Source organism: Schistocerca piceifrons, chromosome 4 (genome assembly GCF_021461385.2).
Source record: "Schistocerca piceifrons isolate TAMUIC-IGC-003096 chromosome 4, iqSchPice1.1, whole genome shotgun sequence".
Taxonomy (NCBI): domain Eukaryota; kingdom Metazoa; phylum Arthropoda; class Insecta; order Orthoptera; family Acrididae; genus Schistocerca; species Schistocerca piceifrons.
Window position 1 is genome coordinate 817480690 of NC_060141.1, and position 27161 is coordinate 817507850.

The following is a 27161-nucleotide window of genomic DNA, read 5'->3' on the forward strand; positions in this document are numbered from 1 at the left end:
CTTTATCAATTTCCGTGTAGGAGAAACACCTCGGATGCCTACCTGCTACCATCCTGACATGCACACAGTGTCACCTGGTGAGGAATGACCGCTAGTCAAACATATGTACAGTGCATGTAGTATCAGTAAGCATGCTGTCCATGTGTAGCAAGGGGTAGATGTGTAATCTATCTGAGTTTGACTGAGGGTCAATTATGACAGCACAGAGGCTTGGCTTGAGCATTTTGGAAACTGTATGACTTGTTGAGTGTTTGAGGGTGGGCAGAGAGGGGGGAAAAAGAGGTTAGGACATACATCTAATTTTCATACATATTTAGCAATTATTGCTAAAAGTATTGCCACATTCATCAGTATAATTAATTTCGAAAACAACAATTTATTTATTTGACAGCCTTTAAATAGTCAGACATCATTAAAGAAGAGGACTTTATTCTCAGTCTGCTCTCAGTTCTGGTCAAGTTACCAAACATGTAACACCTACGCTCCCGGTTTTTATTCATGTTACAGTTATGCAACTAAGTAATGATGTCTGCTACCTTTCAAATGATTTTTGTAATCCTGAAGTGTAAATTGATTGGTAGAAGGCATGGACTGTCATTGTCAGGTGAACAAAGTATTGATGACAGTTGTGACGTTTAATTAATGAGTGAACTAAGTGAGCCATTGCATTGCACTTTTATCTGACAGATTTCTACAACACAGTACTGCCTGTAATCTGTGAGTTATTGGAGCTATACTCTTAATTACTTTGTTCAGCGACTTGTTAGGACTATCACTGACTACTGGACAGTGATTCATTAATGTGTGTTTTAATAGCTTTACAATTGCATGAATATTTCTGCCGCTGTACCTCTTAGTTGTTTGTGGATACCAACCTGATAATAGGCACTAATAATCTCATGAAGGCAAAAGACTGGTCATTGTCCAAACAATTTAATCTTGAAGTAAATATAATGTGTGGAAAAGTGCAACTTAAACTGTGATGTTGAGTACATTTTCCTGGACAAACATCACCAAATACTCAGTAAGATTTTCAGCTTCAAGACAAAAATTGGATGTGCTGCTGAGGATACAATGCAGAAACTACAGAAAATTTGTTGGGTGCCTTACAAGGTTATCCAGATTTGCCATGAATGCAGATTACTTGATCGGGGATGCACAGGAACACATTTTGTGAACAGTTTAAACTAAATTTAAAAAAAAATTTCTGTGAATGTGTGAATGTAGTAAATGATGATGTCTTGCATGGAAAGAGTGATTGTAGATTGCGAAGACACTTATGTTTACTTCTGTCTAAAAGGTTTACAGTTTTGGTTTGACAACAGACTTAAGGGTAAAAAGCTAACTGTGAGACATCAAAGCAGGAGTATGTATGTTTATAAAAAGAGTGAAAAGGAAAAACACCAGATTAATGACTGTGTCTTAGAATAACAAGAGTGAGGTACAAAAATTTCTCTCTTACAGTGAATTTAAAGATCTTTTCCCTGTTTTGGTAATAACTTTTTTATTTTGCTGTGTCAGGCTAAATGTGTGTTTTACTGCTGCCATCTGAATACCTAACAATTATTTGATACTTCAGTCTATATTATGCAAGGATTAATGTTGTATTACAACTGCTTGATGATCATTTGATGCTTTTGTCTTGTTTGGTGCAGAGACTGATGTGCTATGAATAAGCAATGCCTTTATCTGTTGAGCTTTCTGCTAAGATTTGCACCTTGCCAATCCACTTCTTAATTGTGGTGTTTAGCATTTTGAACTATGAAATAAGTAGCATTATGATGTTATGGCCATTCTACTATTTCTCATATTATGATAGCAGCTGAAATGAACTGATGAACTTTTTGTTTTGCTTTGCAGCTACTTGTCATTTAATTCTGCTAAAACTTTGGGTTTCTTCATCTATCTCTGCAAACCACTGTGAAATGCATGGATGAGGATGTGTCCCATTGTACCAGTTATTAGGGTTTCCTCCCTTTCTATCAATGTATGGAACATGTGGAGAATGATTTTTGAATGCATCTTTGGTGTGCTGCAGTTATTCCAATCTTGTCCTCATGATCCCTGTGTGAGAGAGACATAGGGTGTTGCAGTAGATTCATAGAGTCATCATATAAAGCTAGTTTTTAAAACTTTGTTAGTAGACTTCCTCAGCATAGTTTACATTTATCTTCAAGAGTCTGCCAGTTCAGTTTCCCCAGCATATCTATGACCCTCTCCCACAGGTCAAACAAACCTCTGACCATTTGTACTGCCCTTATGCTATGTGTCCACTAACATATATTTATTTATCAAAGAACTCTTTCAGGTCTATACAAGCACCTGCCAACTAGACAATGCAGCTTTCATTCCTGCAACACTACTGATTGTATATTATTTGGCAGTTTTCAATTATTGTGGGTACGTAAATCTTCATTTTTGAGGAAGAGCACAGGTTCAGTCGCATACTGCTTTATGGATACTAAGTTTCATATACATGCAGGCATGGAAGTGTGAAGATTCACAGTTTTTTGGAGAGTGGCATGGAAGATTTTCTGTGTGCGATACCTTCTAATATTCTTATGATTCTTTCCTGGATTTTGAATAGCTCAATACTGTTGGGGAAGCTCCCCAAAAAAAGATTCCAGCTTCAGAACTGACTGAACATTTGTACAGTACACATTTTTCAGACGGTCTTTGCTGCAGCAGCTTTCAAGAATCCTCATCACATAGCAGGATACGCTCAGTTTTTCTGATGATGTCAGTAAGAGTTTCCCACCTGTCATTATCCTGAGCCTGAGAAACTACATGACATCATGGAAGTTTAGTGCTATAGTATTTCCTTCACTTTGCTGTGTTCTCCATTGTCTTCATTATGTTTTCTTGCAGTAACTTGTCCGTTTTTGCACTGATGAGAAAGCTTTGTCATTAGGAAACTCATAATCATTTTGACTATGTATGTTTGTTTGTAGGTCATTTATAGATAAGGGAACAGCGCTAGTCCCAGGCTCATCCTTGGGGAACAGTATATTTCATCTGTTGGTAATCTGAATAATGGTTTGTAATTTTGTTACTATTTACACCATTTGTGTACACTCACAAAAGTGTGACCTGAGCCAGTCATTAGGTGTGCCTCTGATGCCTACGTGGTTCACCTAATTTCTGTAGTAGTACCTTATCATCTATAACTCTAATGCCTTCAACAAGTCAAAGCATACATCAGTAATATATTCACTACTGCCTAGTTTCTGCTAAATTCCACTCAGGAATTCATAGATAGCAGTGTTGGTTGAGCAGTTCATCCTAGACCCATGTTGTGCTGCAGACAGAATTTGGTATTTTTGCATAAAGACTGTATGTCTTTTGCGGAAGATCTTCTGTAAAAGTTCTGAGAAACCAGACAATAGTGCAAGTGGCCTGGAATTGCCAACTTCTTCTATATTTCCTTTTTTGTTTACTGATTTCAGTTTTATAATTTTTAGACAGAAAGGGAAAGTCCGTGACACCAGTGAACTATTGAATAAATATGTTAGTAGTTTTACCACACCTCTTTATTATTTTACCAGGGATACCATATACTCCCAAAGACTGTTTCATTTTTAAGATTTTTTTGATAGTCAAAATTTCTTCTTTATTTGTTGGGTACAGACACAAGGACGTAGAAAAGATGTTGATCTTAACCGATAATGCTATTGCATTTTGGTTATGTGAGTTAATCCTACTGATTTGTTGTTCATTAGATTTGTAACATATCTGTTGAAGATATTTGCTGCTTTCCTTGGGTCTGTTATTTCCTCTTCATCATGACATAGTTTGATAATGGCATTTCTAGTTATGACATTACCTGTCTACTGTTTTTACAACTTTCCACATAGCTTTTGTCTTATTTACCACAGATTCTATATAAAGGTCATTTGCCTTCACTGTCTTCTTTCTTAACATCATTTTTAAGTATTGTCTTGTACTTTCTGTAGTAAGCTTCAAATTCATCACCCACCTGCTGTGTCTTTATACCATCATATACTGGTACTTTCATCTTTCTTTGCTGAAGATCTTAATTCCGCTATTATCCAAGACTTTATTATTATTACTTCTATTTTTCTCAGACCTTAGGTCTGGTTAAAAATGGAAAGTGACACGGACCTTCATCAAGCGTGACTTCCTTTTAACTGTATGGTATATGTTACATTGTATTTAGGAACTTTCGGGTTATTGAACACGTATCAATAATTACGGATTTCTGTAGTTGTATATATACATTTGGATGTAGCTGTATTGCATTGATGTACTGGTGGATATTGTGTGGTATGACTCCTGTAATTGATAACTTTATCCTGATGCCACATGTCCTTGACTTCCTCATCCAGTTGGATGTATTTTTCAATTTTTTCTCCTGTTTTCTTCTGTATATTTGTTGTATTGGGTATGGATATTTCGATTAGTTGTGTTAATTTCTTCTTTTTATTGGTGAGTATGATGTCAGGTTTGTTATGTGGTGTTGTTTTATCTGTTATAATGGTTCTGCTCCAGTATAATTTGTATTCATCATTCTCCCGTACATTTTGTGGTGCATACTTGTATGTGGGAACGTATTGTTTTATTAGTTTATGTTTTATGGCAAGTTGTTGATGTATTATTTTTGCTACATTGTCATGTCTTCTGTGGTATTCTGTATTTGCTAGTATTGTACATTCACTTGTGATGTGATCTACTGTTTCTATTTGTTGTTTGCAAAGTCTGCATTTATCTGTTGTGGTATTGGGATCTTTAATAATATGCTTGCTGTAATATCTAGTGTTTATTGTTTGATCCTGTATTGCAATCATGAATCCTTCTGTCTCACTGTATATATTGCCTTTTCTTAGCCATGTGTTGGATGTGTCCTGATCGATGTGTTGCCGTGTTAGATGATATGGGTGCTTGCCATGTAGTGTTTTCTTTTTCCAATTTACTTTCTTCATATCTGTTGATGTTATGTGATCTAAAGGGTTGTAGAAGTGGTTACAAAATTGCAGTGGTGTAGCCGATGTATTTATATGAGTGATTGCTTTGTGTATTTTGCTAGTTTCTGCTCGTTCTAGAAAGAATTTTCTTAAATTGTCTACCTGTAGGTTTTTTTTGTCGATGAATCCCCTTCCTCCTTTCTTTCTGCTTAATGTGAATCTTTCTGTTGCTGAATGTATGTGATGTATTCTATATTTGTGGCATTGTGAGCATGTAAATGTATTGAGTGCTTCTAGGTCTGTGTTACTCCATTTCACTACTCCAAATGAGTAGGTCAATATTGGTATAGCATGAGTATTTATAGCTTTTGTCTTGTTTCTTGCTGTCAATTCTGTTTTCAGTATTTTTGTTAGTCTTTGTCTATATTTTTCTTTTAGTTCTTCTTTAATATTTGTATTATCTATTCCTATTTTTTGTCTGTATCCTAGATATTTATAGGCATCTGTTTTTTCCATCGCTTCTATGGAGTCACTGTGGTTATTCAATATGTAATCTTCTTGTTTAGTGTGTTTTCCCTTGACTATGCTATTTTTCTTACATTTGTCTGTTCCAAAAGCCATATTTATATCATTGCTGAATACTGCTGTTATCTTTAGTAATTGGTTGAGTTGTTGATTGGTTGCTGCCAGTAGTTTTAGATCATCCATGTATAGCAAATGTGTGATTTTGTGTGGGTATGTTCCAGTAATATTATATCCATAATTTGTATTATTTAGCATGTTGGATAGTGGGCTCAGAGCAAGACAGAGCCAGAAAGGACTTAATGAGTCTCCTTGGTATATTCCACGCTTAATCTGTATTGGCTGTGATGTGATATTATCTGAATTTGTTTGGATATTAAGTGTGGTTTTCCAGTTTTTCATTACTATGTTTAGGAACTGTATCAATTTAGGATCTACTTTGTATATTTCCAATATCTGTAGTAACCATGAGTGGGGTACACTATCAAAAGCCTTTTGGTAATCAATGTAAGCGTAGTGTAGCGACCTTTGTTTAGTTTTAGCTTGATATGTCACCTCTGCATCTATTATCAGTTGCTCTTTGCATCCTCGTGCATTATTACTATTGTTATTGTTATTATTATTATTATTATTATTACTTTTGTTATTATTATTATAGACTTTAGTCTGTGTTTCTTCATAGGGAAATCAGTTTCATGATAGTAAATATTTCCACAAATCTTTTGGATATTTTACATGTAATGCCATGCTCATAGACTGCATTCCATGTTGTATTTCCTAACAGTTTTCTGAAGCTGCCTATATTTTGTTCACTTAGGGGTTCCTCTTGTGTGACTAAGTCTGTTTGCATTGTGATTTTAGGTGCTGTATGGAAAGCAATAAACTGTCCATTATGGTCATCAAATGCTATATTTATGACTCCAGCCCAGAAGTCATAATTTTCTGTATTTGTAATTATTTGGTCAATAGTGATGCATATGTTTTTTGTAATTCTAGTGGAGGAGTTTATAGTGGTCTGTAAACTATATGTTGAAAGAATCATTATGAGATTTTGTATTTTGTTTGAGTTTTCCTTGAAATTTATATTGCAATCACCACACACAATTCTTGTTAGCTTTAAATTTACTCAGTGCACTGCCCTGCCACACAGTACAGTCCTTGAGAGTATTACATTTTTTTACCATCAGTGTATTTAGGGGTAACACTAAGAAGTGATCCAAAAATGACAATCATGTACAATCAATATTCGGGGCAGAAAGTGAAAGACTTAAACTTGCAGGAAGTGTTCTGAGGAAGTGCAGTGTGCCTGCAAACACAATTACACACAAAACACCAGCCACTGCAACAAACTCTAAAATATTGTTCAATTCTAAAATATTGTTCCAGTGTTTGGAGCTCTTGTCATGATGGCTCAACAGCGGACTTTGCACAGCTTCAGAGATGCACTGCTTGAATCATAATAGGATGATGTAGTCCACATGAAAGCATGACAATATGTTGAAAAGCATAGATTGCTACTCGCTATAGTGAAAATGTTAAGTTGTAGACAGGCACAACAAAAAGACAACTAAATAAGTAAGCTTTCAGCCAGTAGGTCTTCTCCTGCAGTCGACAACATACACACACACCCATTCATACAGATGCAGCTCACATACATATTACCACAGTCCTTGGCTGCCGGGGCCAGACTGCGAGCAACTGCGCATGATGGGAGAAGCAATTAGGGTAGTGATGGCAATGAGGAGGCTGGTGTGGGGAGGGGAAGGGCGAGTAGGGTAAGAGTGGGAGCCTGAAAAAGTACTGTTTGTGGGAGCATACAGGGGTGAGGTGGAGAGTGGTAGGGTAGCGAGAGGTAGTTTGGAGGTTAGACAGAGGGCAGAGAGGGTGGGGGGAGAGAGTGGAAAAGGAGAGAAGTAAAACAACTGTGGGTGCATTTATCGGAAACAAGGCAGTGGAGTGTCAACATGGAAGAGGATAGGTGGGTGAAGACAATTACTTACTAAGGTTGAGGCCAGGAGAGTTATGGGAACATAGGATATATTGTGAGGAGAGCTATCATCTGCACAATGCAGAAAAGGTGGTGTTGGTAGGAAGGATCCAGATGGCACAGGCTGTGAAGCAGTCAATAAAATGAAGACTGTTGTGTTGGGCAGAAAGCTGAGCAACTGGGTGGGGAAGCTGTTTCTTAGCCACAGTTTGTTGGTGACCATACATGCAGACATGCAGCTTGTTGGTTGTCATACCCAAATAGAATGAAGCACAGTGATCACAGCTTAGCTTGTGGTTCACATGACTGGCTTCACAGGCAGCGCTGCATTTGACAGGATAGGTGATGCTTGTGACCAAACTGGAGTAGATGGAGACACGACAGTTCTTGCATTTAGATCACTTACAGGATACAAGCCAGAGGCAAGTGGTTGGGGGCAATGGTTGTGTAGGGATGGACAAGGATACTGAGTGGGTTTGGTGGATGGCAGAATACCATTGTGGGTGGGGCGGAGATGATTTCAGGGTATGACAAGAGGTAGTTTAATGTGATTCAGTTGCTCCAGTCCTGGGTGGTACTGAGTCATGAGGGGAATGCTCCTCTGTGGTCGGATGGTGGGACTTTGGGACATGGTGGGTGACAGGAGAGATAAGGCACAGGAGACCTGTTTTTGAACAGGGCTGGGAGGGTAATTACTCCTGTGGAGGTCTCAGTGAGACCCTTCATATATTTTGAGAGGGACTGCTAGTCACTACAGATGTGACAGCCAGGGTGGCTAGGCTATATGGAAAGGGCTTCTTGGTTTGCAGTGGGTGGTTGCTGTTAGAGTGCAGATATTGTTGGTGGTTGGTAGGTTTGATATGGACAGAGGTACTTATGTAGCCATTTTGAGGTAAAGGTTAACATCGAGGAAAGTGGCATGGTGAGTTAAGGACTACCAAGTGAAGTGAATAGATGAAGAAGGTGTTGACATTTTGGAGGAATATGGAAGGGTATCCTCATCCTCAATCCAGATCACAAAGATGTCATCAATGAATCTGAACCAGGTGAGGGTTTTGGGATTCTTGGCAGTTAGAAAGGATTCCCCTATATGGTCAATGAACAGGTTTGTATAGAACGATGCCATGAGGATGCCTATTGCTGTACCCTGGATTTGTTTGCAGGTGATGCCTTTAAAGAAAAAGTAACTGTGAGTAAGGATGTAGTTGGTCACAGTGACCAGGGAAGAAGTTGTAGGTTTGCAATCCAAAGTGCATAAGGAAAGATAGTGTCTCATAGTGGCTAGGCCATGGGCATTAGGTATATTAGTGTAAAGGAACATGGCATCGATTGTGACAAGCAGGGCACCATGTGGCAAAGAAACAGGATCTGTGGAGAGTTGGTAGAGGAATCGGTATCTTTCATATAGGAGGGTAGGTTGCTGGTAATAAGCTGAGGGTGGTGGTCTACAAGAGCAGAGAGTGTCTCAGTGGAAGCAGAGTAAGTAGCCACAATGGGGCATCCAAGGTGTTTGGTTTTATGGACTTTAGGGAGCATGTAGAGTGTGGGGAGTGGCAGGATGATGACACAGACTTTGTGCTGAGGTTCTGGGATGGGCCTAAGGATTTGAGGAGAGACTGGAGGTCCTGCTAGATTTCTGGAATGGTATCACTGTGGCAGAGTTTGTAGGTGGATGAATCTGACAGCTGGCAGAGTCCTTCCCAGACAGTCCTCACAGTTCAATACAACTGAGATTAGGATCTTGCTGCACCCATCTGCCCCAATAAGGAAAGCAAGGACCCTTGATGGAGGATAAATATATATTTTTGTCTTCCATACTGGATACTTGCTCCTTCCATCTGTGCCATACACCTAGCCAGAAACCAGTCCCAAATATTGTTCCTGCATTGTTCTTGGTTCATGGAATACCCCCAAATGGGCTTACCATCAAACTGCCTATTTCTGGCTGCAACCCCTCCTTCCACAATGTGCTCCATCTGTTCAGATTCTGTCATAGTCTTGCAAAACCATGTAAATCAGGCCCAAAACTCATTACATTACCTCCTCCTCATCCATAAGATTCTCCTACTGCACAATCCCAAATTCCTGGAGCTCATCCCATGCACAGAAACTCTTGTCCTCCATGAACTAGTGCAGCATGCAAAAAGCTCCCTCGAAAACTCTCCACCTGGTTCACTTCCTAATCCCACCTTGGACTATCACTATCCAACACCTCTACAACAAATGGTTCAAATGGCTCTAAGCACTATGAGACTTAACATCTGAGGTCATTAGTCACCTAGACTTAGAAATACTTAAATCTATCTAATCTAAGGACATCACACACATCCATGCCCGAGGCAGGATTCGAACCTATGACTGTAGCAGCAGCGAGGTTCCAGACTGAAGCACCTAGAACCACTCGGCTATAGCTGCCTTCACCTCTACAACAGCCTCCAAATCCCCCCACATACCCTTATAGCCGACAAACCCTGTCTTGCAGATCTAATACATTTACCCCACCCTCAAAAACTTCCTCTCACCACTATACAGAATCCAGAAGCTAAACAGACCCAAAACACAGTCACAAACTGTTTCCCCAAAAGCTTTAGCCTCACAGAAGTATTAGTCCTTTCCAAAGATCTTACCTTGCTGGATTTGTTAAAAACCTTCTCTCAGTCCCTACAATGGAAATACTTTTTTGCCACCAACCCTACCTGTCAGACTGAAACTAAGACCAATGTTGAACCCTACCTGACTCAGTTCACTCCTCCTTCACTCTGTGCTCCACCGCCATTGCCCCCAAATCACTCCTTGTTACCTTTCCGGAATTTCTGAACCTCAAACCTTGTTTCACTGTCATTTCTCAAATACCTCAACATGCAAGCTAACCTTACACTGCTGTTTTGAACAGCAAGGATTATCTTGCAGAAGGACTCCATCAGCTGTCCTCATCCACCTACAAACCCTGCAAAAGTGGCCCCATTCCAGTAAACCAGAAGGATCTCCAGTCTCTCTTCAGATCATTAGGTCCTTCCCAGAACCTCTTCCCAAAGTCTATCTATCTCCTCATTCCTACCACTCCCCATACTCCTAACTTCTACATGCTTCCTAAAATACATAAACCCAACAACCCAGGCTGCCCCATTGTGGCTTGTTACTAGGCCCACACAAAGAGAATCTCTGCTCTCATGGACCAAGACCTTCAGCCTATTACTCTCAAACTACCCTTCTGTATAAAAGATACCAACCATTTCCTCCACTGTCTCTCCAGAGTGCCTATTTCTGCCCTATTCATCGCTACTGATGTCACCTCCTTTACTCTGACATCCCTAATATCCACCCTACTCATCACTATTGATGCCACCTCCTTTACTCTAATATCCTTAATACCCATGGCCTTGCAGATATCAAAGACTACCTTTCCTATTGTCCTACAGATTACAAACCCACAACTTCCTTCCTGGTCACCCACAATTACTTCTCCTTTGATGGCATCACTTACAAACAAATCCAGGGTATGGCAATGGGCACACACATGGCGCAATCCTGTGCCATCCTACTCATGGGTCATCCAAAGGAATCCTTCCTAAACACCCAGAGTCCCAAATCCCTCACCTGGTTCAGATTTATTGATGACATCTTTGTGATCTGGATTGAGAGAGAGGACACCCTACTGATATTCGTCCAGAACCTCAAAACATTTTCTCCCCATTCACTTGACCAGATCCTCCTCAACCCATCAAGCCACCTTCCTTGATGCTGGCCTCCACCTCAAAGATGGCTACCTCAGTACTTCCGTCCATATCAAATCATATCATCAGCAACACATCCACTTTGACAACTTCCACCCATTCCATACCAAGAAGTCCCTTCCACACAGCTTAGTCACTTGTGGACATCACATGTGTATTGAGTTTCAGTCCCTCTCAAAATATATCAAGGATCTCACTGAGGCCTTCACAGACTGTAATTACTCTGCCAACTTTGTACAGAAACAGATCACCTGTACCTTAACTTTCTTGTCAACCACCACCTCCCAAAGTCCCACCATCTAGCCACAAAGGATCAAACCTCAGTTCCACCCAGGACTGGAGCAACTGAATCATATTCTCTGCCAGGATTTCAACTACCTCTTGTCATACCCTGAAATCATCCCCACCCCTCCCACACTGCTATTCTGGCATCCAGCAAACTCACACAGTATTCTTGTCCATCCCCAAACAACCCCTGCTTCCAACCCCTTGCCTCACGTCTCATATCCCTGTAATAGATCTAGACACAAGACGTGTTCCATACATCTTGCCACTACCACCACCAATTCCAGTCCATTCACAAGCATCACCTATCTCATACACCTGTGAAACCAGTTATGTGATTTACGAGCTAAGCTGCAACCTCTGTGCGTCATTCTACATGGGCTTGACAACCAACAAACTGCCTGTCTGTGACCAAGAAACAGCTGGACCATCCAGTTCCTGAGCACACTACCAAACACAACATTCTTCATTTTATCCCTTTAATGGTCCAGTGAAAAATGGTTTCAAGAATGGTCAGGCTGGGTCTGGGGGACCCAATAAATAAAACACTTATAACTAGTGACAACAGTATATTTACAGTGAATGATGAATTTTTATTTACTTCAGGTACTACTAAATTCCATAATGACATTATTTTAACTTTCTGAATTATACAATAACTGTAAAAAAACTGAGAAATATATTTCTTTGTAGTGCTAAATGTAAGTAAACTGAAAATACATGTAAATTTGATTGAAATGCAACTATAAATGAGAATAAGTTGTAGAAGTATGAAGCAAAAATGTGAAATTTTCATTATATAAATGGAAATTGTGAATATACAATCAACATTTTTCGAAACAGTTGCCGCAAACCATTTCAACATTGCCATGAATAACCACAGCTTGCAAACTTTGCAAAAGTATTTAGTTTCGCTGTCCTTGCATTTGTAGCATCTTCCTCTTTTTCCTGGTTGTGAATCTTCAACTATTCTTTGTTCTTTGGTGCCAGAGAGGTTAGAGGCAAGCCTACGAGTTTTGCGCAGGGTGTTTGTCAGGGTTGCACACATTCTCAAGTGTGGTGTTATGACAGACTTTCCTAGGACTCTGAGGTATTCCCTTCTAAGTGAAACATTTTTGCTTGCTTTGAAGACAATGTAGCATTCAGAGCTGCAATATTTAACAACTGAAAGAAGAGATGGAGAGGCCACTGTCTTGTCCCTCTTCACCACACATAACATCAATGAAATCTATGCCACCCTTTGTTTGTTGTAGTACATTATTATACTTGGTCTTTTCTTTTCACCACTGTCACTGTTAATTTCACCGTCATGATGCACTGAAAAGATAAGCAATACTGATTTGTTTCATTTTGGTGCATATGAGAGTAATGTGAAGTCTTCCTGAAATCCAAACATACCTGAGTACTCTTTTTTAGATTTCTTGGGCAAAACTCAACTGGAATTCCACATTTTTTTTAATGCACCAGCAACAGTGATATTCGTTTCTTGTAGTACTTTTCTGACAATTGGGTAAGAAGTAAACCAATTATCTAGTGTCAGATTTCTTCCAGATTATTTTACTGGATCTACAAGACACAAAATGACATCATCTCCCTTATTACTGACTTGGTACAGTTCTTGTGGTTGTGCACCTGTGTAGACTTACAAATATTTTACATGGTATGTTTTAGAATAAATCAGGATGAAAACCTTCATCCCATACTTGGCAGGTTTATTTGGGATGTACAGGGTGTTACAAAAAAGTACGGCCAAACGTTCAGGAAACATTCCTCACACACAAAGAAAGAAAATATGTTATGTGGACATGTGTCTGGAAACGCTTACTTTCCATGTTAGAGCTCGTTTTATTACTTCTCTTCAAATCACATTAATCATGGAATGGAAACACACAGCAACAGAATGTACCAGCATGACTTCAAACACTTTGTTACAGGAAATGTTCAAAATGTCCTCCGTTAGCGAGGATACATGCATCCACCGTCCGTCGCATGGAATCCCTGATGCGCTGATGCAGCCCTGGAGAATGGCGTATTGTATCACAGCCGTCCACAATACGAGCACGAAGAGTCTCTACATTTGGTACCGGGGTTGCGTAGACAAGAGCTTTCAAATGCCCCCATAAATGAAAGTCAAGAGGATTGAGGTCAGGAGAGCGTGGAGGCCACGGAATTGGTCCGCCTCTACCAATCCGTCGGTCACCGAATGTGTTGTTGGGAAGCGTATGAACACTTCGACTGAAATGTGCAGGAGCTTCATCGTGCATGAACCACATGTTGTGTCGTACTTGTAAAGCAGCACAGGTAGAGTATCCTGTATGAAATCATGATAACGTGCTCCATTGAGCATAGGTGGACGAAACTGAAATGAGCTCTAACATGGAAATTAAGCATTTCCGGACACATGTCCACATAACATCTTTTCTTTATTTGTGTGTGAGGAATGTTTCCTGAAAGTTTGGCCGTACCTTTTTGAAACACCCTGTATATTATGAATCTGCACCTGCCTCTTTAGGAAAGAAGCAATTTGTTCAAAGTAAAATAGGCATTGCAGTTGGAGAGAAACATATCAAGAATGGATCTTATGGCAGCAAGATATCTTATGCTTTTCTCTCTTCCCTCATATGGATGTTGTCAAGCCTGATAAATTGAGTCAAAAATATGAACCTTTTCAATACCATACTTGCTCAAAAGATTTCTATTCCAGTCCTGTCTGTATTCCAAAAGTCTTCGATATTCATTTTACCGCTAAGTAAAGTAGTCCAAAATATGTCTTCAGTTCACCAAAACTTGTGGGTGTAGCCATATTTGGGTCATTTGTATATTTGTTTTGAACTGAATCAATATAGATATTGGTTGATTCAAGAACTAAATCAATCAATGGATTGCTAAAAAATAATGACCACAATTCTAATGGTGAATGTACATCCATCACAGCTCAAATGCTTGCAGGAAAATGCATTGTAACTATGTTGTGATCTCCTCTTCGAACACTTTGTGAGAAACAAGTTTTTCTCCATTTAGTTGCTCCATTCCTTCCTTTATAAAATCACATTGTTGACATACCTGAGCCAGTTATGGGAGATGTACTTGAATTGACAACAGCATGTGCATCAGTGTTGGCAGAAGGCTGAACATCTTCCTCTTCACCACCACTTATTTCACTATTACTGTCACGATCACTGTTCATTCCAAAGTCTGGGTCCATGTCAGAATCATTTACTTCACTCTCATCAGCATATCAAATTCTGTAAATTTTACTGTATGAAAGATTTTCTCATGCCATCTTAAACTGTAAACTATTGACCATGATAATTTGGTTTTAGGACATCACAAACAGTTTGCAAAGTAACTCAATGAAAAACCTACACCAAAATAAAAATGGGATCGCTCTGGCAGAAATTACTAAGGTAGATGGTCGAGCTGGGTCTGACAGACTCGCGTACTTTTGGAAGACTACCAAGCAATGATTAAACAAGGCAAAACCTCATTCATGACATGAATGCTATCTCTCAGATGTTACAGGAAGCTAGCAGAGCGCTCAAGTCAAGTCAGCAACTATAAATATATCAGTGACACAAAAGCTAGTGGGTCTCACAGACCAAGCCCAATTAGGGTCAATGACTGCTTCACAGATTGTGACAACCAGATCCTTCCTCCCAACCCAGCTTTTCTGAATTGAGTAAGTATGAACTCTCCCTGCAATATATCCGTAACCCTTCTGACCCCAACCTTCATTAGTCATTGTCCTTCACCCACCTATCCCCTTCCCTGTCCACACTCCATAGCCTCCTATTCCACAAGCACACCCACAGTCTTTTTACTTCTCTCCTTTTAACTCCCCCACTGACTAGATTGCTCCTCTCATCATGTCTGTGACTCAGCATCTCTACTATGTGGTGAGTAGCAGCCTATTCTTTTCATAATACTGTCATTATTCCAGTCTGGATTTTCCATATGACAGCATATCTGAATTGCTCGGAGACATTAAATTGGAAACCTTCACAAAAAAAGATGACATTTTTGCAATTCTGTTGAGATGTATGGAATCTGTTGTCACAGGAGACAGGGACTATTATGTGGTGTCACTGTATACCTCACATAAAGATCATCCAAACATGTAGGAGAGATTTTGGTATGCACAGAGACTTACAGATGGTCATTTCTACCTCACTTAGTGAGCAGATGGAGTATGACAGGAATAGTATAACATTTTTTGGGGAAGGAGCTTTAGCATATTAGTGCTTACATATTATGAATTTTCTGTCATATTCCACATCCTTCAGGATCTCCTAACTGTAGGTCTGTGTAACAAACAGTTTATCTAATCTAACATAATCTAATCTTAAACAAACACCTTTTTTCTTCTATAATATGAGTGCATGTTTAAAATTTTTTCAGGTTCCAAAATACTCTAATTGTAGGTGTAAATGAATTCAGTCTAGAAAAAATATGGATTTCTAGAAAAGAAATATTTTAATCCATCTCATGTATGTACTTATGGTCAGCAATAGACTGTTCCAATAATTGTAATTCTTAGATTCTAACTTTCTAATTATTTTTTTTTAAGTGATGTCGGGATGGCACACTTTCATTGGCATCTAATGTACATGGATGTAACATGCAGTAAATGAATTAAACACCTCAAATTATATGAAGCTTGAAACTGATCATTACTCAATCTAGAAACATACATTTGTATGGAGATTGGAGAGAATCAAATCCATTTTAGTACAAGTGCTTTATCCTTTCAGGTTCCAATGACAAAATTTGCATTCTTGCATACAAGCATAAGTGCAGTACTCGGTGGATGTCTTCTTAGAGCATAAAGTACACTGAGAAGACAAAAGTTGAGGGAGTACCTCCTAATATTGCATTGCACCTCCTTTTGCCTGGTGTAATGCAGCTGCTCAATGTGGCATGGACTCAACAAGTTGTTTGAAATCCCCTGCAGAAATATTGAGCCATGCTACCTCTATTAGGCATCCTTAACTAAACAGCTGTCGCCAGTGTAGGATATTGTGCATGAACTGACTTCTCAATTATGTCACATAAATGTTTGATGGGATTCATGTTAGGTGATCTGGTTGACCAAATCATTCACTCAAACTGTGCAGAATGTTCTTCAAAGCAATCGTGAACAATTGTGGCCCAGTGACATGATACTGTTGCTTGGGGACATGAAGTCAATGAATGACTGCAGATCATCTCCAGGTAGTTGAACATAACCATTTGCAGTCACTGAGGGTTCAGTTGGACCAGAGAACCCCATCCATTCCATACAAACAAAGCCCACACCATTATGGAGCCGCCACCAGCTTGCACAGTGCATTGTTGACAACTTAGGTCCATGGTTTTGTGAGGTCTACACCACACTTGAACCTTACCATCAGCTCTTACTGACTGAAACCACAATTCATCTGACCAGGCCATGGTTTTCCAGTCATGTAGGGTCCAACTGATATGTTTATGGACCCAGAAGCACTTCAGGTGAGGTCATGGTGTTAGCACAGACACTTGTGTCAGTCATCTGCTGCCATAGCCCATTAACATCAGATTTTGCCACACTGTCCTCATGGATATGATCATGTAATATCCTGCATTGATTTCAGTGGTTATTTCATGCACTGTTGCTTGTCTATAAGCAGTGACAACTCTAAGAAAAGCTACTGCTCTCAGTCATTAAATAAGGTCATGGGCCATTGCTTTATCTGTAGTGAGAGCTAATGACTGAAATTTGGTACTCTCAGCACACTCTTCACACTGTGGATCTCAGAATATTGAATTCCCTAATGAACTCCAAAATTAAGTGTCCTCACATATAGCTCCAATAACAACTCCATGTTCAAAGTCTGTTAATTGCTGCCGTGCAACCATAATCATGTTGGAAACCTTTTCACATGAATCACTAGATGCGCTACTGCAGGAGACTAATATGTATCAATATTTAATTCATTCACATATATTCGTAATAAAATGTAAGAATAAGATTTTTTGATATACGCCATCTGGATCCTATTTTCTTGTTTCTTTTGTTTCAAAATATTTTGACGGTGTAACTTACCATTACCACATGCTTTTTGGCATACTGTGGGATCCAGGGAAGCTGCTCCTCCTGTTACATACACTAATTACCATAGCCTTTACCTTTCCGTGATATCAGCACTACTGTCTGTGATTCATCCACATGTGCTCCCAGTCCATATAATCCTCTAAATATGAAGAATATGACATCTGATGTACAGATGGATATTCAAGAATGGGTTCCCTTGTTTCAAGACTCAAGTGAACATGTCATCACCCTTCCAGTAATATTAATAAAGCATACCAATTTTGCAATTGAAAGACCAGGAGGAAATAACAACAAAAGCTTAAATGTTTAGCAGTGTTTTTCACTGTGCCTGTCTGTGAACCAGTCCCAGATCTTGGTGAGATAAAGTTTTTTGTTAATCTGACCCCAGCTGCCTCACCTATGAAACTGTCTGAGGCTCAGCACCTGTGCAATAAATTCTATTTCACTAAGTTTGTAGAGTGCTGAAGTCATGAACAGTGTTAAGCAACAGCTGATTTACTTGGTTGCACCAAATATTTGTGGAGTTTATTCTGTTGGCAGAAGACCTTCACTGTCCTAATAGGATGGTATATCATACATCAGCCAATCTATAAGGACAGTGAACGTCTGATACCTGAAAGATATCATACAAAATTGTCAGCTGTAAAACATGAAAGTTTATAAAATGTAACTAGCATTTCTACAGTAAAATTAATCACACAGTTCACTGACATCAAGTATTATAAATGTAAAGCTGATTCCATTAGTTACTGGGAACAACTTCTATATTAATACTTACTTCAGAACATAATAGTAATTGCAGTAGTAAACATCTTACCTTACGCGGATTTTCCATCATCTCCTCCACTGTTAAGTTTTGAAGTTTCTTTAATCGATACATTCTCCTTATAGCCAAATGTCGCTCCTCGTCTAAACTTAGTTTCTTATTCGGATGTTGAAATTCTGGATCCTCTTCAAAGAATTTCCATATTTTCATCTGTTTTTTCAGAGGAACAAGTGATAGATGATTGTTCTCAGAAATTTACATTGTGTTGATATATAGATTTGCAGTCTACTTTGTTAGTGATTTAAGTTTTTATTTGACATCACAATGTACAGAAATTAATGAATAACTTGTATCCTCCATGTCCCTGTCTCTTTGGCTGTATTAAGATAGTCTCTAAATTTTATGTCTGATGAAATTTGAAAATTTTGAATTGGACTAATCATTGAGCTAGGTTTGAAAACTATCTTTGTTTCCAGAAGAGTGCCCTCAAAGATGATATAATGCAGAAGAGAAAAAGTGGAAGCTTGAGAAGATGAGGTTATGAAGTGCTCAAGGATGTGGAATTGCATATCAAAAACCCTCCTACAAGCTACTGTATTACAGTAGCAATTCTTGTTCCTTTCCTTCAACTACAATATGACATTGAAGTTGCTAACAAAAAATCTCAGCAGTTATATTAATGGGAAACAGTTTACAAAAACTCTCACTTTATGTATCCCACAAAATATTTAACACTTGTCCCATACAAGAACTGAAATTTTGTGCAGGATGTTAAATTTTTAGTAAGTTCTGAGCAATTCCAATTCTCATTTGCAATTTGAGTATGCAGTGATAAATCAATTTCCATTTGCTAAATTCTGTTTTCACTATAAGCATCTACCTAATAGATTTATCCTTTGTTACAACATTCAAATTTCAAGTGATCATTAACTTATCACAATTAATGGCCTTTGCAGTTTACTTAGGTCATTTACACAAACCATAATGGAATGAATTACTGTATTCATAAGACCTTCATTAGTCCCAGCCACCTGGAGCAATGGTAAGACACTGCACTTGTACATGGAAAACAGAGGACCAGAACCGCTCCCAGCCATATGAAATTAGATTTTCCACAAATTCCCTTAATAGTTTAAGACAAATGCAGGTAATATTCTGCTAAAAAGGATGTATCTGAATCCTCCTCCAATATAGGCTTGTGTTCCACTTCTAACGGCACTGATGAGATACTAAAGCCTAATTTTTCTTCTTTCCCTTCACTAGTGAGAAACAGTCTGTGAATGTAACAAATTGCTCATACTGAACTGGTGCTCAATGAAACAAAAGAAACATTTGATTCAATTTCGCACAGAATTTGTGAACGGCCTCTGAAAGTCTTTACATCTCTAACAAACCAAAAAATAAGAACATGTTGCTGAGACATATTGTTCTCTCTATTTGACATGCCATTTCCTCATATCTGCACAAGTAATGGCACATATACAAGTACAGTGTACCAAACACCTCATGATGAAAAAAAATGGTTAAGATACAACATTACAGTGCCTTTGTTGTTCAGAAGTGCAATGTATGCATGTCCAAAGGAATGGGCACTGCAGCAACTACAGTTGTTATGAAATACATGAAATTTATTCACATTTGCAAATATGGGCAACCAACAGCTGTGTAATGAAATGACAACAATGAAAAATTGTACCAGTCTATGACTCAAACCCAGGTTTTTCACTGATCATGATAAGTGGGAAATCCAGGTTCGAGTCCTGGTTCAGAAAAAATGTTCATTGTCTTTGTTCTACTACACAGCTGACAGTTGTACATATTCACAACTGTGAAAAAATTTCATGTAAATGGTAAAGGATTTCCTGGAAACACATTAATGCAGTCACAAGCAAAAAGACTACAATTTTATTCATCAATTTAATTATCACAAATGGTATTTTAGACCAGACAAATTACCTTGTATTCCAACATTTCAGGATCTTCTAGGAGTAGCCTCATAGACTTCCAGTTAAAAGTAGATGCTCTACGGTATTTATCTAGAGGGCTGGGCAGGAAATCAGGCAATAATTCTGCTGCCATTCTGACTTCCTATATATGAATCCTGAAAAGATGCAGGTCACCAGTTCATTTAAACAAACTCATTTCAATTGAATCTCAAACAGGTTGCAAAATCTGGATACTTCAAAAACAGCACAGAAAATGAAGAATAACTGTACCAGCCAATAACGTAAGATTATCATGAGATGGGAGTGCTATTACAGAGCCCAGGGTTCACCAATTTTATAATATAAGATTCTTTTTTACTTTGTTTATTAACTCATCTGTCATTCTCTCTCTCTCTCTCTGATACATCTTCTCGAAGTACTTTTTCTCAAGTTGTTTGGTGTGCCCTCACAAACCACTCTTTGCAGGCTCCACAATAATATTCTTCCCTTGACAAGTAATTTGAAAACACTTCATGAAGAGCCACCTCCAAGATCACAAAATGATGTTCACAGATTGTTTTACATACAAAAACGTCAATCACATAGTTTTTAAAGAGTACAGAGTAATTGTTTCAACTACCCTGTGCGGAGCTTCTTCTTTTTAAGTAATTTTCAAGTCTGGCTTTGCTTAGGCATTAAGTATCATTTTGGCAGCATTATTCACCCCTTTTTGAGCTTAGATTAATTTCAATAAAAGATGAGAATAGTAATTTTTTTCATCCAGTATTTTGTATAAATGTCATTATTTCACCTGAACTGGGACTATTCATAAAAACTTTCATGGGAGACAATACTGTGCATAAAATGTTGGTACCTACTTGCCAAGCAATAGTCTACAAGATGATTGTGTGTGCACATCACATAGTATTCTTATGGCACACTTTTGTGCCAAGAAAAGTTTATTTCCTATATATGTGCTTCATATAGCAATGTTGACTGGAAATATAAGGAAAGTATGGTACAGTAAATTATTATTTGGTGAATGCCACAACACCAAATGCAAAAGTGGCTAAACTGAGTTGCTTAAGAAGGTCTAAAATGTGTTTTCATATACACAAGAAAGCACACCTCATCCACACATGACTGCCAAGTGCAGCATCTTGGACATCCCAGCCCAAAATGCTGGAGTTGGGAGTCCTGTGTGCATGAGATGTGCCTGCGTGAGTGTGTGAATGATGAGTGTCTCTCTTTTTGTGATGAAGGCTGTGATCAGAAGTTTTATGCAAGTATCTTTTAATTGTGCCTCTCTGCCACCTAACGGTAAGTAGCAACCTGTCTTTTCCTACATTGTTGATAATTCTACCTGGACTTTCCATTATTTATGTAAACTATCAAGCATTCTGAATTCCAAACTGCGACTTGCTAAGCATATCATTGTTCCTGAGGTAGAACACTACTCTCATATTTTCTAATGGTAATTATTGACAAAACTCCTTATGAAAGGGTTTAAACACTGCATTCTTTAATCTCTCTGGTAAAATAGGTAAAATACTCTGACTTGGTCATGAACTACGTATTTCAAAAACAATGATACATGTTGACAATAACTCTTCAGTATTCTATTGCAAATGCTAGGGATCACCAATTTAGTGTTGGAGGGAAGTGTAGAGGCAGACCAAGAGGTGAATACACTAAACAGATTCAGAAGGATGTAGGTTGCAGTAGATAATGGGAGATGAAGAAGCTTGCACAGGATAGAGTAGCATGGAGAGCTGCATCAAACCAGTCTCAGGACTGAAGACCACAACAACAACATTATATTACTATATCGATGTTAGTGATTCATACATCACTGATTTTTTTCTGCATGATACCCAATACTCCCACAAGACCAGTAAAACATGACAGAGTCGTGACATGTTGGAGCTGTCTGGAAGGCGGTGAAGGGAAAGTGGTGAGCAGGGACAGGTGGTGTGGGGGGTATATACTAATAGCCTGAGCACTGCAAACTGGAAATTTCAGTGTTCATACCTAAGTAAAGGGTGGGATGGGGGATGAGGTAAGGAGAAGAGGTGGAAGAAGAGAATAACCAAGGCAGGGACAGGGGGCTGATAGGATGGACACAATTGGTGACAATATATATGGCATGGTTATCTAAAGTGGGGGGTACATAACTATACTGTTATGACTTTGTTGCACTGTCTCTTATGAGTACTATAGGCTAACAAATATTGCAGCCTAGCCATTCACTATGATACTATTTAATTTCAATAAAGAAATTTGTTATATAGTGACATGTAGGAAACTGAAGCAAACTGCAACTGAAGGATTAATGCAACTTTACACTGGCATCCATGTAGAGCTGTTATAGATAAGAATTATTAAACTGTGCTTTAAAAAACTGTGCAGCATTTGGTGTAGCTATGTTATTTTTCACCACTAAATATACAAATTCTTCTGTTACAGTACAAACAAGACAAACAGGATTATATCACAAACATCACATAATCAGTACATAAGGTCAACCATTATTTAACATCTTTTTTATGTCTTACCAATGTTGTGACTCGCCAATCTTTCAAAGTGCTGCCACACAGTTACGCACGTCCTCTACATGCGGTGCTGTCTGCCAGCCATGCAGCAGCAGCCAGCCAGTGACCACTAGACTCGGACTCAGTTATGATTTGGCTGTTAAAGTGTACACACGTATTACTCTGTTTACTTCATCCGTGACTTTCATGTATTGCGTCTTCCTTGAAATATATTTGTTTAACTTGAAGTTATAACAATTGGTGACGAGGATGGGATTTTTCTTTTCCATCATTGACCCACATGTTTCCATGGCTACTTTAGAGCAACTATTGCAAGGTCTCATAGAACAGCAAATGCATCTCACAAATTCGATTCGTGATTTCGTCGCGGCATCAAATACGGGGCATCTCTTGTTGTTGTCTCTACCTCCTTTTCCTCCTTATGATGAGACAGCGGAAGACTGGTCCAATTACGAAAAATGTCTTCGACTGCACTTCTTGGCATTTCATGTCACAGATGAACAAATATGTAAGTCTCTGTTCCTTTCATGGATTTCACCTCAAATGTATCGGTTGTTGTCGCAATTGGCTCCTTTGAAAGATCCTGCGTCTTTGTCCTTTGTTGAAATGTGCTCACTTCTGTCCGTCTATTTTCAAAAGCAAACGCATGTGTTAGCCTCTCATGTTGCCTTTTCTCATTGTCAAAAACAACCGAATCAATCCTATTGCACTTGGGCTGCTGAACTTCACGGCTTCAGTAGAAAGTGTCAATTTGTTACTGAAGTTCACAAAGAATCCTACACTGATTCCATGGTACGGGATGCTATTATCCGATCGGCACCCGACAAAGAAGTTAGGCAACGTGCCCTTCAGTTTGCAAATCCGGCTCTAGATGAAGTCCTTTGCATTGCTCAGTCTTTTGAAATTTCTCGCGCCGCAGGAGCGCAAATAGAGGCATGGTGTGACGTCGGGGAAATAAAACGTCTGTGTGATGTTGACGAAGCATGTGGCGTGTCCCCGCCATCCGACGTGGTCGCAGTACGTTCCCAATCACAGCCTCGGCCTAACCGTAAACAAACCTCTAAGAAACTGCAGCAAAACCCACGGCAACTTCCTTCATGTCCATGGTGTTTTACGAAGCATTCATAAGAAGATTGTCCACAACGTTGGGCCGCGTGTCAAAATTGCAAAAAAAATGGGTCATGTGTCATCCATTTGCAAATCCGACCACATACATGATGTTCATGAACATGACACTGATTCTGATTCTGTGTTGTCTGTCAATTGTACTTCTTCCCTTTCAGGGAAATTATTCCTCACTGTCCAAATACTTGGTCGAGATGTTCGCATGCAGGTGGATACTGGTTCTGCTGCCACTATCATCAATTCTCAGACGTATCTGCAGTTGGGTTCTCCAATCCCGTCACCTGTCACTAGGCAATTGCGGACTTACAATAAACAGAAGATTTCTCTCTTGGGACACTTTGATGCTGAGGTATCTTACAAATCTGTCGTTTGCACTGTTCACATATTTGTGGTCGACCATAGTAACGTGGAGAATCTTTATGGTTTCAATGCCTTTCGCGTTTTTGGGTTCACCATAGATGACTCTGTCAATATCATCTCTGATGCTATTCGTTATGCTCAATTGGACTCCTTGTCGACAACATTTTTGTCTCTTTTTTCTCCTGTGTTAGGCCATGCAAACGACTTTGAAGCTCATATCACACTCAAACCCACTGCTCGGCCTAAGTTTTTTTGGGCTCAGCCCATTCCTGTGGCCCTTTGTGATCAGGTCAAATGGGAGCTGGATCGTCTCACTGCTTCAGGGGTCTTGCTTCCTGTCACTTCCAGTGAGTGGTCCTCTCCTGTCATTGTCGTTGCTAAGCCAAATGGTTATATTTGTCTCTGTGGCAATTTCAAAGCCACTGTAAATGCTCAATTCCTTATCAACACTCACCCTATGCCTCGACCTGAAGAATTGTTCACTAAACTTGCTGGAGGGCAGTATTTTTCTAAACTTGACCTGTCAGAAGCTTATCATCAACTTCCTCTCGACGCTGCTTCCCAGCAGTTTCTGGTCCTTAACATGCCTTTCAGCCTCTATCAATACCAACGATTGCCATTCGGGGTTGCCAGCACCCTTGCTCTCTTTCTGCGATTCTTGGAACAATTATTGCTCACTGTTCCTGGGTGTATAAATTACCAGGATGACATTGTTGTCACTGACTCCACCACTGACGAACATCTTCAAAATCTCCACACACTTTTTCATGTCTTACAGACTGCCGGTCTTAAGTGTAATCTTCAGAAATCAAAATTTTTTCAGGCATCTATCACGTTCTTGGGGTTTAAACTCTCTTGGGATGGTATTCGTCCGCTTCAGCAAACTGTTGCTGGAATCGATGCCCTTCCTTGCCCTACATCTGTTAAGGAACTGCAGGCCTTCTTGGGGAAATTAGCAAACTATCACAAGTTTTTACCGTCTGCTGCTTCGGTGGCTCAGCCGTTACATCACCTGTTGCATAAAAACGTGCCTTTTCACTGGTCCACGTCTTGCAATGCGGCTTTCCAGAAATTGAAGACTATGCTGAAACAGGCCCCATGCCTGGGTACTTATCGACCTGGCCAACATCTTGTTCTTGCCACAGACGCCTCTCAATACGGGGCCAGTGCAGTCCTTGCGCACCGTTTTTCTGACGGTTCTCAACAACCCATTGCTTATGCCTCCAAAACGCTCACGGATGCCCAACAAAAGTATTCTCAAATTGAAAAAGAAGCTTTTGCCATTATTTATGCTCTTCATAAGTTTGGTGTTTTTCTCTATGGATCCAAATTTCATCTTGTTACGTATCACAAACCACTTGTTTCCTTGTTTCATCCATCAACGTCACTTCCCGACAAGGCTGCACACCGCCTCCAGCATTGGGCTCTTTACTTGTCTCGTTTCAATTATGAGATTCATTTCTGGCCAACGGCTCAACGTGCGAATGCTGATGCACTGACTTGCCTTCCCATGGGTCCTGATCTGGCATTCGATACGGCCGAACTTTTGTGTTTCCACCTGGATGTTGCCGAGCAGTGGGTTGTGGACGAGTTCCCCATCACCAGGCACCAGCTGGCGGCTGCTACGGGTTCTGACCCTACCCTCTCCTGGGTTTTTACGCTGTATTCAGAAGGGTTGGCCAGATCGTCCATCCGCTAAGACTTCTGATCCGTTGCGGAACTACTACACTTTGCGCTACCGCCTCACGGCTAGGGATGGTGTTATCCTCCTCTCCACTTACAATGCTTTGGCACGTGTTGTGGTACCTGCATCTTTGCGTGCTTTGGTCTTGCGCCTCCTTCACCAGGGGCACTGGGGTGTGTCTCGCACAAAATCTCTGGCGCGCCGTCATGTGTACTGGCCTGGCGTCGACTCTGAAATAGCACACATGGTCGCTGCCTGCGGCCCTTGTGCGTCACAGGCCGCTGCCCCGAAGTCATCTTTGTCACCGTGGCCTTCGCCTGAGAAGCCCTGGGAGCGCATTCATGCTGACTTCGCGGGACCTTTTTTAGGTACTTATTGGCTCCTCGTAATTGACGCCTACTCTAACTTTCCTTTCATTGTCTGTTGCATGTCGCCTACCACCGCAGCAACCACCAATGATCTAGCTCACATTTTCTCTTTGGAAGGCCTTCCCAAACTCTTGTTACTGATAATGGTTCGCAATTTGCCTCTTCCGATTTTGCGGATTTTTGTGCCCGTCACAGCATCATCCATGTCACGGCCCCTCTGTTCCATCCACAGTCAAATGGTGAGGCTGAACGACTGGTCCGCACATTTAAGGCTCAGATGACGAAACTCCTGACTCCTTCTGCTGCTGATGATGCGCTTCTCCAATTTCTGACTTCTTACCGTTTCACCCCCATGGGTGACCACAGCCCGGCTCAGCTCTTACATGGCTGACTGCCCCGCACGCTACTTCATCTTCTGCGGCTTTCCACCTCACGGCCACAGGTGCCTTCGCTTTGCCGGTTCACTGCCAAGGACCTTGTATGGGTACGGGGATATGGCGGGCGGCCAAAATGGAGTCCTGGCCGCATCTTACAACACCGTGGCCTACACCTGTGTGAAATCCAGATGGACACGGGTGTTGCAGTGCATCATTCGGACCAGCTTCGGCCTTGTGTGCTGGTAACACATGTTCCGGATGCCACTACACCACCTTCGGCTCTACCTGACACTCGGGATACTGGAATCTCTCATTACTCACAACGCAGTCCTCTCACTAACATATCTGTGCCAGCACATGAACTCAAATGACCATCATCTGTTGGAGCAACTCTACTCGCCTCCTTCTCCTATGGACACAGATACATCGCCCATGTCTCCTGTTATAACAACCAGACTTACCGCAATGGGCAAATTGGTGCATG

At 40.1% G+C, this 27161-nt stretch overlaps 1 protein-coding gene across 6 annotated transcripts in view; it reads right to left on the minus strand.

Annotated features, from left to right (window-relative positions):
- Nucleotides 1–27161, minus strand: part of LOC124795360 (peroxisomal acyl-coenzyme A oxidase 3-like) — a 251233-nt gene that overhangs the window by 166456 nt on the left and 57616 nt on the right. For 3 of the 6 annotated variants that reach the window (XM_047259357.1, XM_047259358.1, XM_047259362.1), the window contains exons 2-3: nt 20243–20387; nt 18338–18496 (exon numbers count right to left, since the gene is read on the minus strand). In XM_047259357.1, coding sequence (XP_047115313.1) covers nt 18338–18496; nt 20243–20365 — 282 coding nt within the window. In that variant the 5' untranslated portion in view covers nt 20366–20387. The remainder of the gene's footprint in view (nt 1–18337; nt 18497–20242; nt 20388–27161) is intronic. The other 3 variants (XM_047259359.1, XM_047259360.1, XM_047259361.1) reach the window with 2 other exon arrangements.